The sequence below is a fragment of the Salarias fasciatus genome, chromosome 22 (assembly GCF_902148845.1).
Source record: "Salarias fasciatus chromosome 22, fSalaFa1.1, whole genome shotgun sequence".
Classification (NCBI taxonomy): Eukaryota; Metazoa; Chordata; class Actinopteri; order Blenniiformes; family Blenniidae; genus Salarias; species Salarias fasciatus.
Window position 1 is genome coordinate 2,939,037 of NC_043765.1, and position 17,529 is coordinate 2,956,565.

The window sequence follows — 17,529 nt, forward strand, 5'->3', positions numbered from 1 at the left end:
GCAGAATGTTCTGCAATAAACCTATTGGAAAATGGAAGTTGTGCTGTGAAAATGCAAATATTTTCAAAAATATTAGTATTTAAATGTTGAGACGTTTGGTGGCAACACGTCCGACTCTGAATTCCAGTTTATCTCCGTGAAGACGCAGAACATGTTCCTCCCTCAACTCGTGTCGTCTGTATTATGTTATGCAAGCAGGTTTGCCGCCGCCTCGTTGAGCGCCACACATGCACACTCTCGTGCCAAACGCCGTGCTACGTTCCTGAAATAGAAGAAACTGCGCGTTAGCACGTATGTACCTCTCGTTGCGTAACGGTCAGAGGAAATTATGACCTGAGAGACGACTGCAGCTCTGAACTTCAGTGCATTGTGAAAGTTTTTATATTTGCTAAATTCAATCAAATTCAAGGACTTTTTGTTTTCCAGAACGTCTTTTGATGACTTTGGTCTTTCTGCATGCGCCTCCCATTTCAGCGGATTGTCTCAGAATGAACGACTGAACGCCGTCTGGTTTCCTTTGTGCCTGCAGATTCAGTCATATGAGCGTCTGCTGAATGAATCAGACATTTCTTGGCCTCTGATGGAGCAGAGCGTTGTTTGGGAGCAGATCGAGGCGGCGGAGTCCTGTTCACACGCCCGAGCCTCGCAGGGACTCTGCTGGAACAATAAGAAGTGACAGCTCTGTCACCGCCTCCTCTATTGAATCCAGACAGCTAATTACAAGCCTTAACAAGACCCTCCAAATGAAAATAGGTTTCTCTGGCCTCTGGTCTCTCTTAATTTCTCAGCCTTTTCTTTGTGTCTCATCTCAGCCTATTAGCATGCTTCTTTATCTCCCCATTTTTCTTGTTTCTAATCCACGTGCTTTTTATTCTGTGTGTGCGTGGAGGGATCTGTGTGTGCGTACTGTTGTGAAAATGCCGGCAGCAGTGTGTGACTTCAGGAGGATCCGCTCCTTCACTCTCATCTGGTTTTACAGTACGTCCTCACTTGTTTGCGTTAGTTTCTCCTTCCTCTTCCTCTCTGAAACGCTCTGCGTTTACTGCAACAGAGACTCTTTTCTTTCGTTCCCTCGAGCTCTCACACGAACACACACACACACACACACACACACACACACACACACACACACACACACACACACACACACACACACACACACACACACACACGCGGGCTTCATTCCTCCTGAAGCTGTTGGACTGAACAGGTGGTCATTCAGATTCAAGACCGGCGCCGCGAAGCAGGAAGGAAGACGGGAAAAAGCGGCGGAAAAAAGTAGGAAGGGATCAGGAAGATGAAGCTGGAGGTGATCAGCTGGGAACGTGATCGTTCGTCATCTGTAACGTGCAGTAATGTTCAGTAAGACTGACTTCAGCCTGTCCGTGCTGTCGGCCTGCCGCCTCGGTGAGCTTCTTATTACAAACGAGGCGTTTTGACCCCGTAACACACTCCGGCTCCTGATCCGAGCCGGCGTGGATTTCAGGAATTCACCTTCTGTACAAAGCTGCGTCTCAGCTGAGGGAGGATTATAGCCTCAGCCGGGAAAGCCTCATGCACACAAACTGAATTACTCCCTCCATTACCTCCCACCTGAATGTCAGGCGCCACAACGCCACGCACGATCCTGCGGCTGGATTTTAGGCTTTTAATAAGTCATATTGACTGTACTCACACACACAGGCAAAACTTTAATCTTATCCAGGAATGCATAACATTTTAATTAGACTCAAGACCAGTTTAGATACATGAAATAAATACAAAATGGCCAATAGAAGTATAGCAGCAATGTCCGTTTGTGTGTGAATCTTGAGCTTAAATGAGCCGTTTTCATCAAAAACACCCCAAAAAGTGCTGTGAATTTCCTCCTGCAGCCTGTCTTTGGCTGACAGAATGAGTTTCTAACCTAGAATCCCTCGAACTGAAGTTCCCCGCTTTGTTCCAGACCTTTTTTCCTCTGCCTGTGTTCCGCCTGCAGCCCCATGAATAACTAATATCTGACTGGCAGTCGATTAACTGCTCCCACATTTGGTGATTAAGTGGGAGTTGTTGATGCATCCGGCGACTTGCAGGACGCTTGATGGATGAGAAAAACGCGCCCCGCGTTCACCCGTCACGCCGCCGCCGTGCTTCATGGAGATGATTGTGGGATCGGGCTGCGTCTCTTTACTGTTTGTCACATTACTGGAGCTGATCGTTTACTGACACTGTTTAAAGGAGACCCGCGTTCGGAGTTCATGCTGCTAGAACTGCTGTTATTGCCGTGCTGCTGCTCGGCTCGTCGTGTTTGTATGAGTTCCCTGACACCATTTGTCTGAGACGGTAGTGTATACGTCTGTTTATACACTGCATTTATCTTTTATGCGCCTGTTTGTGTTTTTATGCGACACTTGGTATCCTCGTCCATTTATCCTTTTTCTTTATCTGTCTGACCGCGGTATTACTGTATTGTTTCAGCGGAATCGTATATTATCGCGCCTTCAAGAGGCGGCGCGGCCGGCAGGAAGATCATCCTTCACATGATGTGTTGCAGTTCAGGCAGTCCAGCCTGGGCGTTTGAGCCGGGCGGTAAATCCCAGCAGCCTCCTCAGTGTGGCGGCTTTGACATTTCTGTACAGCCGGAATGGAGCGAGCGAGCGAGCCTCTCTCTCTGGGGATCGATAAATATCACCGTACTCAGCTGGATTCGATTCCACATGCAGTTTCCTTTGGGGAAACAAAAACAAAAAAAAAAAAAAAAACCCAACTCCGCATGCATATTATATTCTGTTTAAAATTCATTAAGTTGAGTTTTCCCAAGTAAAGATGGTGTTTTTAGAGTAAAGTGTGAGTTTGGTCGGGTATTTCAGGCTATTTCTGCGTAATCTGCACGTCAGCTTTCAGGAGCTGGACATTCCCAGTGGGAATTTCCCAGTTTCACATTCATGAACACATCGTTTCTCATCAGTTTCTTTAAGGCGTTTTCATAATTCACCTCTGACAGACATTTCTTCACGACTTTCTCTGCTGCTGTCTGAAGCTAGAAGGACAAAAGAAAGAAGTCGTATCTTGACGAGTGCTGGTTACACACTTGACAAAGGCCAGATTTCATTGTAAGCCTCTGCTTTGATGCAACTGTTTCACCTCAAGTCCCTGTTCATATCTCTTTTTTTTTAAGAATATATATCACAAATCTCTCATCTTTAGGGCTTTGCTTTGTATCCGACTCATCTCATCCTTGTTTCAGCGACGCTGAACAACTCAATTAATACATCACAGGAAGCCGGGAGAGATGAAAGAACGGGCGCTGCCGGGGAGAGAGGTAGAACGAGACGTTTACACTTCAGATACACTTTTAATGAAACTCCTTGCAGCAGAAACAAAGAAGAAAGCAAATCAAAGTCCTTAAAACCTCCACCTTCTGCCCCCTCCAAACACACCCAGATGCATTCATGAATGCAGCCGGATACGTGCAGCAGGATCACAAAGTCCAAATCTCACATTTCCTCTCAAAGGAGGTTTTTTGTTTTTTTGTTTTTTTTTTTTAATATCTCTTTTACCCATAATGGATTCTGCAACCAGAAAAACCTCCATGAAGGTGTTTTGTGGAAGTGAAAATTCATTTACTTTCAACCGTGTGAGGTTCTGCACGACTCACGTCTGAGTGCGGTTCCTGGATTTAGGAAGAAGAAGAAAAAAAAATGTCATTTTTGATGCAGGTTTCGTTTTGCTCTTTGAAAAGAGGAGTTTTGTTTTCCTGCTTTCAGAAATTGAACACACTTTATATTTTAACTGTTTTTAAAAGTACATTTCTGGATTATTCGTCCAAATCTCGTTGTTTTTCTTTGAGTGCAAGTAGACGATACGTGCATCTTTTGAAGTGATTGTCTGTTTATAACAGTTGCTGTTTCGTTGGCCTCAGATTAATCTGGATTACTGCCCCTGAAGAAACTTGATTTTCACATTAATCTGAAACGCTGTTATCAACAGTTGTTAAAATACAAACTGCAGGAACTTTATTTTAAATGTTTTATTGTTTTGTATTTTTCATTTGGGACACAGCGATACTAATTTTTTAAAGGTTGAATACAACAATGAGCACTAAACTTTGGCTTATTGCCAGTGCAGAATACTGATGTTAGTACTTAATTAAATGCTACAAAATTTGATTTATACTTCATATGCAAGCTGGAGTGTGTGCCCCAAAACCCTCGGCATGCACGGACATCACTCGTCACTCTCTTGTCTACCTGCTGAATGCTCGATACCTGACACGAGTTCCTTCATCGGTATCGGTGCATTAGTCCAGCAGTTCTTTGAGGTGTATTGGGCCGTCTCACGGTCTGCATATTTCTCTTCTGCCACCTTTGTTTGTATTCCAGACGTATTAAACGTCATTTACCATCAGACTGCATTGATATCGCATCATGTGACCGGAGCAGATCACGGTCTGTTAATCTTTATGCGTAATCCTCTGTGGTTGTTGTTGTGTTGTTTAACCTGTGAAACCCAAATAGAAGCCATCATGTCTAAAAAGCCAAGCCGACGTGTCGCTGTGGCTTTCATTACTTCCACATGTTCTTTCTGGAACTTTCCAGCTCTCTCTGTTTCCGTGCTCTGCTTCACTTCTTATCTGCCTCTCTCCATCTCCCTCTTGCCCCTGAAGGCCTATTAGTCTGTCTAACTAGGCAGTGATTACAGGACTTATGTATTCTGTGTGTGATCATCGTGCCAACTCTGTCCTCCGAGTCTCGCTCCGAGTGACTGACTGACTGCTCGCTAAGGCACACTGATCCCTCTGTGTATTACCCGCTGTATTCATTTATTTGCACTTCGTGTGCTCGTTCCTCTCTTCCCTCTCTTTTCTCTGCCTTTCCTGCCAAGAAGTCTTTTCTTGGTTCGTCATCCTCCCCTTCATGTTTCCTTCTCGTCTTGGCTGATTATGTCCTCTCATCGTTGGTCTGTGCCTCCTGCCTCATCCTTCCTCCGCCACCCTTTGCCCTCTTCCTTTCTAATCTTTCTCCAAAGGCCTTCTATGTTATCAGCTAAGTACAGAACCAAGCTCTGGGCGCTCAGCGATGTTAACCCCAAAACAATAGAGCTGTTCTGGTTCAGACTTTGCAGATTCAGTGTCTTCCCCTTTAAGAGAACCAAATAACAAGAATGAAAAGTGTTTGATTTCATTGGTGTTTTTGGGCATTCAAGCCTTTTTAACCTTTTTATGTGAAACGTAAGGCCTGTGGGCCAAGAGACTTCAATTGGGCCAGGAAATAGTAGAAAGCAGATGACATTGGGCTGTATGTTGTCCCTGAACTAAATAGCAGCGTCACCAGTATTTCAGCTCGGCTCAGTGTTGTATTGTTGCCGCTACTCTTAAGAAATGTGCTGCAAACTATATTAAAATAAATAAATCACACATCTGTGATTCATCATCCAAATTATTTCATCGATTACCTCAGTAGTTGAGATAAATGTCTCTGAATTTGTCTTTTTTCCTTTCGAAACCATTTCATCAACAAACATTTCTCCACAGCCTTGGTGTTTGGGTGATTCAGACAGATTCCAGGTCTTGACTCACCTCATTTTATCCAGCGTGAGTCAGACCGTGTAGGTTTCTGCTCTCCGCGCACAAGGACTTCCGTGTGTCCTGTTGTTAATACCACTGGGGCTTAATATTTGTCATGAGACGGCGGCTCTGAAAATCAAAGAGGTGACTTTCTGCTGCGTGCAGTGAGGAAGCAGGTGACGCCGTTGCGGCTGGTGGAGTGTGTCACTCGGGTTATTTTAGAGTGGTTAAGTGTCACAGCGGAGAGTGAAAGTTAAGAGAAGAGTGGAAGTGGAAGTTTCAAGGAAAGCCGTCCTTGTTCGGTGTTCCTTTGTGTGGTTGTCAGGCCTGTGATTGTGTCAAAGATGTCGGTGCAGTGAGCACGACATCCTACACTCTGTGTGTGTGTGTGTGTGTGTGTGTGTGTGCGTGTGCGTGTGCGTGTGATACTCATGGCTGAGCTCTTTTTGAGCGCACGAGCGTAAAGCTCGGGTAACTTTAACGTCAGCACAATCTCTTTAAAAATGAGCAATAATACAGCCGACCATATGTCACTACAGATGTTGATATAACACTATAGATTAAGATAAATGTGCTGATGATGGGCTTCGTGCACTGTCCGCCTGCTGCATACAGCCGAGTGTGAAACAGCTACTTTCAGGCTGTCCTCCAGACCACTCAGCTGTGGCGTGTTATTTCTCTGTAAACTTCAGTTCGAAGTGTGTTTCTGTACTTAAATGAATGAGAATGTTTATCACCTAAGTATGCATCATATCAGGTACAGTAGAGTATTGAATTACTGAATAAATGCGTCTGAAACTAGTAAAAAGAATGTTTGTGATGAACGATGTCAAAATTAATAAAATTGTTGATGCTTTTTCAATATAATTGCAGATGAATGTTCTTCCAAAAGAGCTGATTGATTGTTTTAGTTATTTCAAGGACAGTCTGGACTCCAGATGTGAGTTTCTAAAAGTTTGCACGTATTTACCTGAGTGACTGTCTATTGGATTGAAAATGAAATTTTCAAAAATGCTACTTTTCTCGCTAACTTTGGGCGTGAAAGCAGTGTATTCACACATGCACACACTCGCACGCTCTGAGTAAAGCACTTTGATAATCTGGCACACAAAATCAGTGTCACTCAGAATCAAACCCAGGGTTTGTGTTTGTTATTGCAGCGGTTCACCAATAATCCACTGTTTCACTCCCTCCAAACATGTTAGTAATGTTAAGTATAAGTGGCAAAACACAAAAACACTCAAAGGTACATTTTTCATTGTGTTTCATACATAATTACAGTCATATTCGGCCGAAGTGTACTTTCTTTCTCTCAAAATGTGATGTGTTTTGTGTGCTCTGTAATTACAGGCCCACTGAGCTTTCAATCACTTTATTGCATGTTTTTTTTAAACTCTCAGTGTAGCTGCCCACGGTGCTTAAACCAGACTCGTAGCTGACTCTGTGTTTCCGAAACCAGAATGTGCAAACTATCTCTGTCCGTGGTGCTGAATCTCCGCTGCTAGTTCTCTGTCTGTGGCCCTGATAGATTTATCGAGTTAAATGTGACTTGCTGTCTCTGTCCGTGGTGCTGAATGCAGCTCCAGCGTTAGCTCGTCTCTGTCCACGGTGCTGATTGCAGATCCAGTTTTGGCTCGTTGTCTCTGTCCACGATGCTGAGTCCAGATTCAGCGTTGGCTCTGTGGCTCTGTCCATGGTGCTGAATGCAGATCCAGCGTTGGCTCACTTGTCTCTGTCCGTAGAGCGGAATACAGATTCGGCGTTGGCTCGCTGTCGCTGTCTGTGGTGCTGAATCCAACCCCAGTGTTGTCTTGCTGTCTCTGTCTACAGTGCTGAAATGAAATCCCATACATTGCAGGCTTTACAGTGGAGGTATATTTTGTTTGCTGTGCGGTGTTTTTGAAAGCTCGATGCTCTTTGTCTCTCAGCTTGTTGTGAAAGCACTTTGCTCTTGTTTTGTTTGTGGTCTCTCGTGTTTTTTTGAGCTGTTGAAGCCAGAGGATGATGGGAAGCTCTTTGTCCAGCTTAAATCCTCAACAGATGGTATTAATGCACTTATCAAAAGACACATTCGCTCTCACCACATTCTGACACGCCTGCCTCGGTGTTAATGGCTTTCTTTCATTATTCCAAGTGTAACTTGTCATCTTGTACCAACAGCGTTCGACTTGTAAATTTAGGACCATGGCTCAGTTTTTGTTGTTGTGCGCATGAGGAGCTCTGTTGACCAGCGTGTCTTAACTGACAACATAAAACAGAACCAAACAGTCTTTGAAATCTCTCTTAAATTGACCTCTAACCCTGAGCTCGTCTCTGTTTTCTCTCGTCTGCTTCCTGCAGTGGTGCTGCTGAATTCTAAAGAGACTCAGGCCGAGCTGGGCTGGACGTCGTATCCCCCCAATGGAGTAAGTCTTCCAGCGTTTTTCATCACTCTTACATTTGTTTTGGACACGTGCAGGTTCACTTGCCACCCTCTACATCACAGCTGTTTGCTTAACTTTCTCACACCCCGTGTTCTTCTCTTCTCCAAGCTCGTTATTACCATTAATCAATGACGGTAACCCTGGCTGCGATCCCTGCAGTGTCCGAACCAGCCACACAGATGAATGGGCTCCATCGATTTGCCTTGTAAAATCTTTACACCAAGTTATGACGACGAGACAAATGCAGGAGCACTTTTTCAAGAATCCCGTCCCACCACCTGGAAATATATATGATATAAATAGTGTTGGGAAATGTGCCTGTGCCAACAAATCCATCACAGAGGACACGTCAGTGTTTTTCAGTGGAGAGTTTGTTGGATTGCTGTCAGGTTGAGACGGCGGCTCGAACTCCGTCTCCATCTCCCTTCCAAACGCTAAATCTGTAGAATAATGGACTTCAGAGTTCACTTTCCTTCCTCCCATGCAGAAAAAGCCCCAGCTGCACTTTGATATAGTCACCTTGACAGTGGTGGAGTTTATCACATTACTCTCCGAGATAATCCAGTTTCACTGCCTGCTGTGCTTTGTGCACCTTTGTGTATGTATGAGAGAGAGAGAGAGAAAGAGCGAGAGCTTTTCAGATGACGTTTGAATTTGGTCAAAGTTGTTTCAGTTATTCCAGCAGCGATACGGAGTCGTAAGGTATTGTAAATACGGCAAAACTCTTATCAAATACTGAGTGAAAATAAAACATTTTATTCTCTTTTATTCTGTTGAATGCAACTAAATTCAATTCAAACCTTCAATTCAATTCATTTCAACTGAATGTCGCCCAGCTCAGCTAAATTTGCCTCAGTTCAGCTGAACTGAACCCGGTTCGGTTCTAATAATCTGGGTTCACTGACTGTCGATACGATGAAATTCAACTTCGCTCAATATGCTTCAGTTACTCTTCGACTTCACCTTGGATCACCTTAATTCACCTGAATGCTTCTGTTAATGTCTGAGTAGAACTGTACTGCTATTGTTTTACATATTTATTGTTTATATTTCTTTTACTATTCTTCAATTTATCGGGATTGAAAGTGATTGAAAATATCTACAGATCTATCAGTCTGTCTCAGCAGAGCTCATAAGTTCAACTCCACTCACTAATACAACAGTTGAACTGATACATAACACTCTCTTTAACTAATTTTGATTTATACAATGGCAATTAGAACATAATGAATGTCCCCAAAAGATGACAGCGGAAAATTAAATCGATCCTCCAGCACTGAGCCGCCCCCCCTAAAAACCCAACAACTAATACAGACCCTGCAAACAAGTGGGACAAAGACAAAGACCTGTCAGTGTCATAAAGATGAAACTGGGATAAGATCACGAAAAACAATCGACAGATACATTTAACTTTATTGAAAACTTACTGAGCTGTCAGGAGGAACAAGAAAACGGCCACCTTTAGGTGGAGTGAAATCGCAGAAAACAATAAAATGAGAAAGAGGGGTAATTAAAATCTGTTCACCAGTTGAAAGGATCCTGAATGCTAGCAGCACACGCAGCACAAACGGATGCAGCCTGGAGCCCAAATGGCCGTGTTTAGTTGGCTTTTAATCTGCTACTCAGGCGGATGTGGCTCGGTTGGTGGAGTGGGTCGTCTTCCAATCCTATTATTTGTGGCTCAATTACTCATCTTCCCTGTACATGTGCCACACAGCTCCTGGGGAAAGCAGTAAAACCCCCGAGTCGCTCCCGATGAGCACCTCGCTGCCACCGGTGCTGCGTGTGACAGGATGAGTGAATGGGTGAATGTCAGTTTGTGAAGTGTGCAATAAAGAGGCAACAAAGTGCGACACAGAAAACAGGCAATTGCCTGTATGACCATAAAACCGGACTCCTGTCCAGTGTTGGTTCATCTCTGAGTTAGAATCAGCCGGCTTGTCTGATAATCCATAACCAATTACAATGACGTTCAGCAACCTTTGTCAGCAGACGGCTCAATAATTCTCAATTATTCAAATCAATATTGACACAAAACACCTTTACTCTTTCAGAAATTTCAGATCAATATGTGAAATTTGGTTTTCATGGCTCATTAGATCAGAAAAACTTCAATCAGCACCAGAATGTAATGATCCAATCAGCAAAAGCCACAAATACTCAGAAGTGAGGCCCTCTTCTATTTCCCACTGTCTGTTTCATTTTTAAGAGTGAAGCAGAGTGTAGGCAGCCAGTATTTAGCAAATGTTTCTCTGAAATGCCATCGCCGTGTGTGCCAGAGGGCGTTGAGATCAAAATAACCCCGCTGAAAAAATGACTAAGGTCTGACCCACAGTTTGAGAAACACCACTTAAGGCTGATGTGATCGCCGAGGGTGTGCGGCCTGTCATTGTGACGTTGTTCCAGAATCTGAGAGCCAAATGTCTTTCTGTCTCCAGCGCCTCACACCCACTCGGCAGATGAAGTCATTCCACTGTTAACCTGAATGTGGTTGAATTGTATCTCGTGATGCACCGATATCGCTTTTTTAAAAGGCCGAGGATGAGTACTAAACGTTTAGCTACTTGCCAATACTGAATATTAATGTAATTAATTGATTGAGACCTCCTGTGCACATGATGTGCGAGGTTAAACAGAGCTTTGGCAGAACTTATTCTATCGTCTGTCTTGCTCTTTTTGCTGGGTTTTACCGGGGGTCTTTTTCTGAGCAGTTGCGTCTTTTCCAATCATTTCTCATTTCCAGTGATCTCCTGCTTGACTTCTCTCACTTCTGTCTTCTTCCCCCTGCCTTCCTCCCCGCAGTGGGAGGAGATCAGCGGCGTCGATGAGAAGTACAAGCCCATCCGGACGTACCAGGTGTGCAACGTGATGGAGCCCACGCAGCAGAACAACTGGCTGCAGACCGGCTGGGTGGCGCGCCGCGGCGGCCAGCGCATCTTCGTGGAGCTGCAGTTCACCCTGCGCGACTGCAACAGCATCCCCGGCGTGGCGGGCACCTGCAAGGAGACCTTCAACCTCCTGTACGTGGAGTCCGACCGGGACCTGGGCGGCGTGACCCGGGAGGACCGCTACACCAAGATCGACACCATCGCCGCCGACGAGAGCTTCACGCAGGGCGACCTCGGCGAGAGGAAGATGAAGCTGAACACGGAGGTGCGCGAGATCGGCCACCTCAACCGCAAAGGCTTCCACCTGGCGTTCCAGGACGTGGGCGCCTGCGTGGCCCTGGTGGCCGTGCGCGTCTACTACAAGCGCTGCCTGGCCACCGTCCAGAACCTGGCCGTGTTCCCCGACACGGTGGCCGAGGCCGCCTTCGCCACGCTGGTGGAGGTCCGCGGCGCCTGCGTCAACAACTCCGAAGTGGACACGGACAGCCCTCCCAGGATGCACTGCAGCGCCGAGGGCGAGTGGCTGGTGCCCATCGGGAAGTGCAGCTGCAGCGCCGGCTACGAGGAGGGACACAGCAGCTGTGAAGGTAAGGGACGGACCGACGGGGAAACGGATGAGAGCAGCGGCAGCGAGAGCATGCAAAGAAAGAAAATACAGCCGAGATAAGGAAGAGGGATGTTAAAGACAGCAGGAGCGAGCGCCGCTGATGTCTTTTCTGGGAAATCCAACTGTGAATGATTTCTGGCGCGACAAAAAAAGCAGCAAGTGACAACAATGCAAACGGATTTTTCATTCCCAAAGCTACTTTTTCCTAAAACAACAGAACGCTTGCTCTGTTTTTATGTGATATTTTTCATATTAGAGGGAAGGAGCGATAGCACGAGGATAAGTCCAAATGTAGATTTTAATAGAGATACACACTACCTGGAAATGTTGAGATTCAGAAAGAAGTGCTTATATTATACATTCAATCCAGACATTTCAAAACATACAGATACAGAAGTAATGCATTCATACTAATTTGAATTTATATTTATTCACCCATTTAAACATGCACACACCTACACAGTTATGTTAATATATATATATAGACACACAATATATCATTTCATGAAAATACTGTGTGTGTGTCCATATCTATACTTGTACACATACACACATATAACCCACATTTCTCATTCAGGCTGTATGAAAAGTGGAAGGAAGAAGTACAAAATTAAATATGCGATTATTGCGTTTTATATTTATCCTGCTTCCTGAATCCGAGAGAGCCTCGGAGATTCGACAACATAAAGAATAGACAAGGTTTCACATGAAAAGTCACAGAAATGTACATTTGAGGAGGGAGGAGATGCTACTCAGAGGAATGGAGACATGCATGCAGGTGAGTCGGTCGGTTAAAATCCTAACCTGAGGTCAGATGGGTGTTGGAGCTGTTAATGAGAGCTGAGCCGATGCAGACTGGACCTGTTTTTACAAGAAGAAGATAAAAATGGCCTCTCTCCTAAAGGCGTCCTTTGTTCCAGGCCGACATGGACATCAATACTGAGGACCTTGATTCATCAGCGTTGTTGCCTTGTCTCGTGTCAAAGACTCACACAGGCATCGACGTGCGCGGCGGTGTGTGTGCACGTATGCAGTGACTAATGCGCTCTCTTCAGATGGTTGTGTCCTGTTTAGCTTAACAATGCCAAGAGAAAAAACACACACACACACACACACACACACACACCTACACGAAGCAGCGCTGTGGCGAGGCCGGCGGTGGGCGGTGTGAGCTGTCCCGACTCTGACGTACTGCGCACATCGCCCGGCGGTATCGGGAATGTTTTGTCACGATTGCTCATACCGGAGCAGCAGTTTGATCGGCCGACTGTCGCTGTCAGTTTTCGCACCCCATCTTGCGTTATTGTGCAACGCGGTGTGGGCGTCGGAGTCACCGAGCAGCTGACTCTGATGGGACGGCGGCTTTAGTCTGATGCCGATGGGCTCCACAAATGAGCAATCATCATTTAGCTCCGGTTTTGTTTTTTTTTTATTCTGTGTGCCTGTAAAGCACAGCTGCTTCTTTCCTCCAAGTCGAAATTTTTGGATCATTTGTGTCTTTGTGCCTCTTTTTTTTTTTTCAGTAAATTGAACAAAGCAACATAAAGAAAACAAGGTATTAAAGTCGAAATGTGAGCCGTTTCTCCCGCTGAGTTTCCTGCCAATACAGTAATTACATTTCAGGAGAGGAAAGGGAGCGAATAAAGAGGAAAAGGAGTAAAACAGCGGCTCGCTGCATAAAGTGCCAAATGCATAAAACCTAATGACGGTGAGATGAGGAAGCTGATGATAATGGAGTGAAGCGTGCATGTAGAAAGTGCTGGTGGGAGGCAAGTGGCCTCCTGTCTCTACTTCTGTGTGTTAAAATGTCCTTGGGCAGAGACCCTGAACTCCAAGTGGCGTCGAGTGGCGAGCGCTCGGCAGCCGGCGAGTCGGTGAGTGGGTGAACGGGTGAATTCCGTCGGCAGAGCGAAGCCCTTCAAACATCTTTACCGCTCTGCCACATCGAGTGTAAAACACAGGACGCATCCTTCAGATCCACAGTATGGGCTGACTGTTCACCCAGAGACTGACTCACTCCTGTTTTTTAGGCGTACGGCCTCCTTTTCCCTCTTCATGATTACTTCCTCTCAGAGCTGATCTTTTTTTTTTTTTTTTTTTTTTTTTAACAAAGCTGCTCATAACTTTGGCTCCACTAATGGCGCAATAAACCAAATCGCCGATTACCTCTTTGAAGCCTAATGATTGAAACAAAGCTGTGATTATTTCAAAATACACGAGCTGAAATAATGATCTGGGAGGTTTAACAAGCCGCAGAAAGGCAGCTGCTGTCAGCCGCTACTGGCGAGGAGCATCCGATGGCGTTTCAACACGGATCAGAGTGCAGCTGTTGGTGTGTGTGTGTGTGTGCGTGTGTGTGTGAGAAATGCTGCCGCCTCCCTCTGGCTCGGCGCCGGCGTCACGCGACCTGCCAAAGTAGTGAAAGTTCTGGGACTTTTCTGCTCGGAACAAGCTGCACTTGCACACATCTTTCTCTTTGAGAGAATCCTCCTCTCAGCAGTAAATGAAGAGTTGCTACAGTGTTAACCGGAATGTTTCTCCTGCCAACGCTTAACGGGAGAAATCTGGATTTCGGCGGCAGGACGTGTCCACGTTCAAGTTTGTGGAAGCAACTGTGCCGATAAGTCATGCAGGACTTCGGCCGCGTTGCAGAATCTCTGCTCCGGGATTAAGTGTTTGACAGTTGGAGATGCGGACTGCTCAGCGGTGTTGGCAGTCGGGCTCGTGCGCAAACAAAGTACGTGTTGCTTGACCTGCTTTTTGTAATCGCCAGCGATGCGTTTTGGGCAATAAAACCCCAACGAGAGTGTTAAACTGTGATGGACGGCGTTCGAAAGAGATTTTAAAGGGAAGGGAGAGCGGCGAGGGAGTGACGGTGCAGCCCGGCGACGGAACCGACGACGACAGGAAGTCCGGAGAGACCAAGAGAGTCAAGTCCTGCTGCTTGCTTTGGTGCTCCGCCTTCTCCAGCGTGAGCTACAAGGTGACAGAGAATGTCATTATCTCAGAGTTCCACAGGACACACACACACACACACACACCACACACACACTCACTCTCTCTCTCCGGAGTGCCTCGTTCCTCACTTTGCCTGTAATGGTATGAATATGCAGCCGAAGCTCCGACATCTCCCACCGCAGCAGAGCTATTGATCAGCCGTAATGCTCCACTAAACTGAGGAATTGCACTGGGACCGCTCGTACACACATAGAGCACGGACACACATTCCGCAGCGCGCTGTGTCATCTGCGCGCACACACACACACACACACACACACACACACACGCCCTGTATCTGATTTCTCCCAGCCTTTGTGCGCGCCTGATGGAGATGGATCGCGGCATTACACAAGTTTGTGCATGTTGGAATCTCTGAACTCGCCAGAATGTGTCTCAATCACTTTTATGCGCTGAGACGACGTTCGGACGACGCTTTAAATGCAAAGCAGAACCATAATGTGGCGCCGCCGCCGCCGCTGCCCGCGTGCGTTTGTGTACACGCCGCGCCGCCCGCCTAACTATGTCTTATTTACTCCTGGGTGCAATTGTTTAACCGAGTGAGTGCAAATGCGCTAAGTGTCTCAGTACAGGTCAATAATATTGAATAGCCAGTCAGTAGCTCCTGATAATGGTGTAAGCAGATTGCGCCATGCGGCAGAGAAGCCATTTAACAGTCACAGAATCTGCTCAAACTAACGCTTCTCCTGATAATTCATCATACTTTCAGAATGACACTTGCACCTTTGGGCAATATATTTCTCAACCTATGTCAGATTTTTAGTGCTACTTCTCTGTTTTCGTTTGATTGCTGGCGAACTGCATGCAAAAGTCACATAATGATGCAGGAGTAAACAGGAGCGAACGGGTCAAGAAGAGTCATTGTGTTGAAAGCGCCTCTCCCAGCAGCCTAGACCTAAAGCAGCTTCATTCAGAAAACGGCTAAAGGGCGACCTGAAGCAAGCTCGGTTTTAAAGGTCGAGAATTTGTTCGCCTCTTGGAGAGAATCTGGGAGCCTGATAGCAGAAAACTCTACTTTCAGAAACGGTAAGAGCGTCTGATGAGAGGATGAAACTTTCTGGCGGGATGATATGGGACTAACAGCTTCTTAAGATGTGACGGAGCCTGCTGCTTAAGAGCTTTGGATTTGCATGTGAAAAGAATTTTAATTTCACTTTGAGAGTTTAGAGGAAGACAATGGAGAAAGGAAAATATCGAGAAAAAGCAACCAAACCCATTAAACTTCAAACACTGAATGATTCACTGAATATTTTCTGTTCTTTTGTTTCATTTAGCCCACTAGACTTACTTCATCTGAGCTCATTTACTCATTTTATTTAACTTTTTATGCATCGTTTTGATTGTTTCTTGCTTATATTTCATCTTTTCATCAAATCGCTTGTTAAACTTGATCTGTGATGGAGCTGCGTATTTACGTTGTCATTTATATGGCATGAAATTAGATTTTAAAGCGTGCATTAGGGGTTCGTCTTTGTCCGCTGAATGTGTTCGCAGCAGCCAGGCAGAGATGAACGGGTAAAAAACATGGCAGCCGCGTGTGCAACGTCCTGTTTTTCACGTGAGCGGACTGAACCTGAGACATGCTTAGCAGCAGAATTACATAACTGGCAGCACGCAGTGCGGCTCATTGACCCTTCCGAGTTTTGTTTTTGCTCCACAGTCTTGTAATATCAGCTTATTTATGTGTCTTTCCTCACCGACCCGAACCGCGCTGCTGCTCCCCTCCCCGTCTTTTTTTTTTAATGAAATGAAGTCAAACGCGCCGATATTGATGGCTGTTATTAAAGGCTCATTGTAAACAGATGGGGATGGATGTAGCAGCACTGCAGTTATAACTCTGCCACCGTAGGGGCACACACACACACACACACACACACACACACACACGCGCGCCAATGTGAGCAGCAGCAGTCGAGCCAAGCAAGCGTCAAGCACCCAGCATGTTCAAGGCCTCAATCTAGCGCCGCTAACGCCGCGCAGGTGCCGGTGGATGTTCTCTAACGCCGACGCCGCGCGCCGCCGGGCAGCTTTCATGTTGCTGTCAAGTGGAATGAGTCAGTCCCGAGACGAACGACGGCGCTCGTCCTTCAGCAAACAGGGTCTTTAGTGAAACGGTAAAAGCGCTTCTCGTCAGCATAGAGAGCTGCTTCAGCTGACGCTGAATGACGGCGAGACGCTCTGCGGCAAAGGAACGTGTCGCCTGCAGCGTTTCCATTGTGTGCGAAGTTCTGTCATAGATAATGGTTCGTTAAAGGTGATGAAGTGATTGCTGTGGCACCATTTACACGTTTTCAGTGAAACGGAAAACTGTTGACCGTCCGTTTGAGTGACGACGGCCACCGGAAACAGAATTTTTGAAAGCTTCTCCTTCTGCGGTGTTGAGTGAGACGACAAAGTGACTCAATACGCCATCTTGTGTTAAAAGGTGGTTAAAGTTTGCTGTGACTTGGTGAGCAGATCGCGATCTCTGCAGCCAGATTTGATAGAAGCAGAAAGGAAGAGGTGAGGGAGAATGAAAGAGCAAAAAGGAATCATGTAAACATTATTTTGATGCCAACAAATTTTTATGCCTTCCTGTTCAATGAAAAAAAAAAAAGAAATGCTAATGAAATGCAGAAGACCAGCTATTGGTAAAAGTGCATCTGTTTTTTTTTTGTTTTTTTTTTACCGACCAATGTAACATCTTGAAGCCCTCTGAGGCAACTGTTGTTGTCATATTGGCTATACAAAAATAAATTGATTGATTGATTGATTATACAGACTCACTATTATTACAAAGACGTCTTTTGGATTAAAAATACAGAAAACTTAACTTGGAATTAAAATTTAATTTGGGGCCATCTGGAGTGGGCCGCAGCATCACGTAATGCCACAATAAACCTTTGAATTTAAAAATTATATGTGATTCAAACATAATTTATACAAAACCAAACAATTCTGACCAAAAACGACTCTAATCTCAATATAAAGCCACTTTTAATGAAACTTTCTGGTGCAAAATACATAGAAATGTCGCAAAAGCCTGTCTGATCAGCCCTCATATCTGAA

General features: G+C 45.5%; 1 protein-coding gene across 1 annotated transcript in view; it reads left to right on the plus strand.

Moving 5' to 3' along the window:
• The window catches only part of epha10 (EPH receptor A10), a 149,788-nt gene that overhangs the window by 27,763 nt on the left and 104,496 nt on the right, over positions 1–17,529 (plus strand). Inside the window, 2 exon segments of the mRNA XM_030082222.1 lie at positions 7,886–7,950; positions 10,771–11,443. Of these exon segments, the coding sequence (XP_029938082.1) occupies positions 7,886–7,950; positions 10,771–11,443 (738 nt within the window).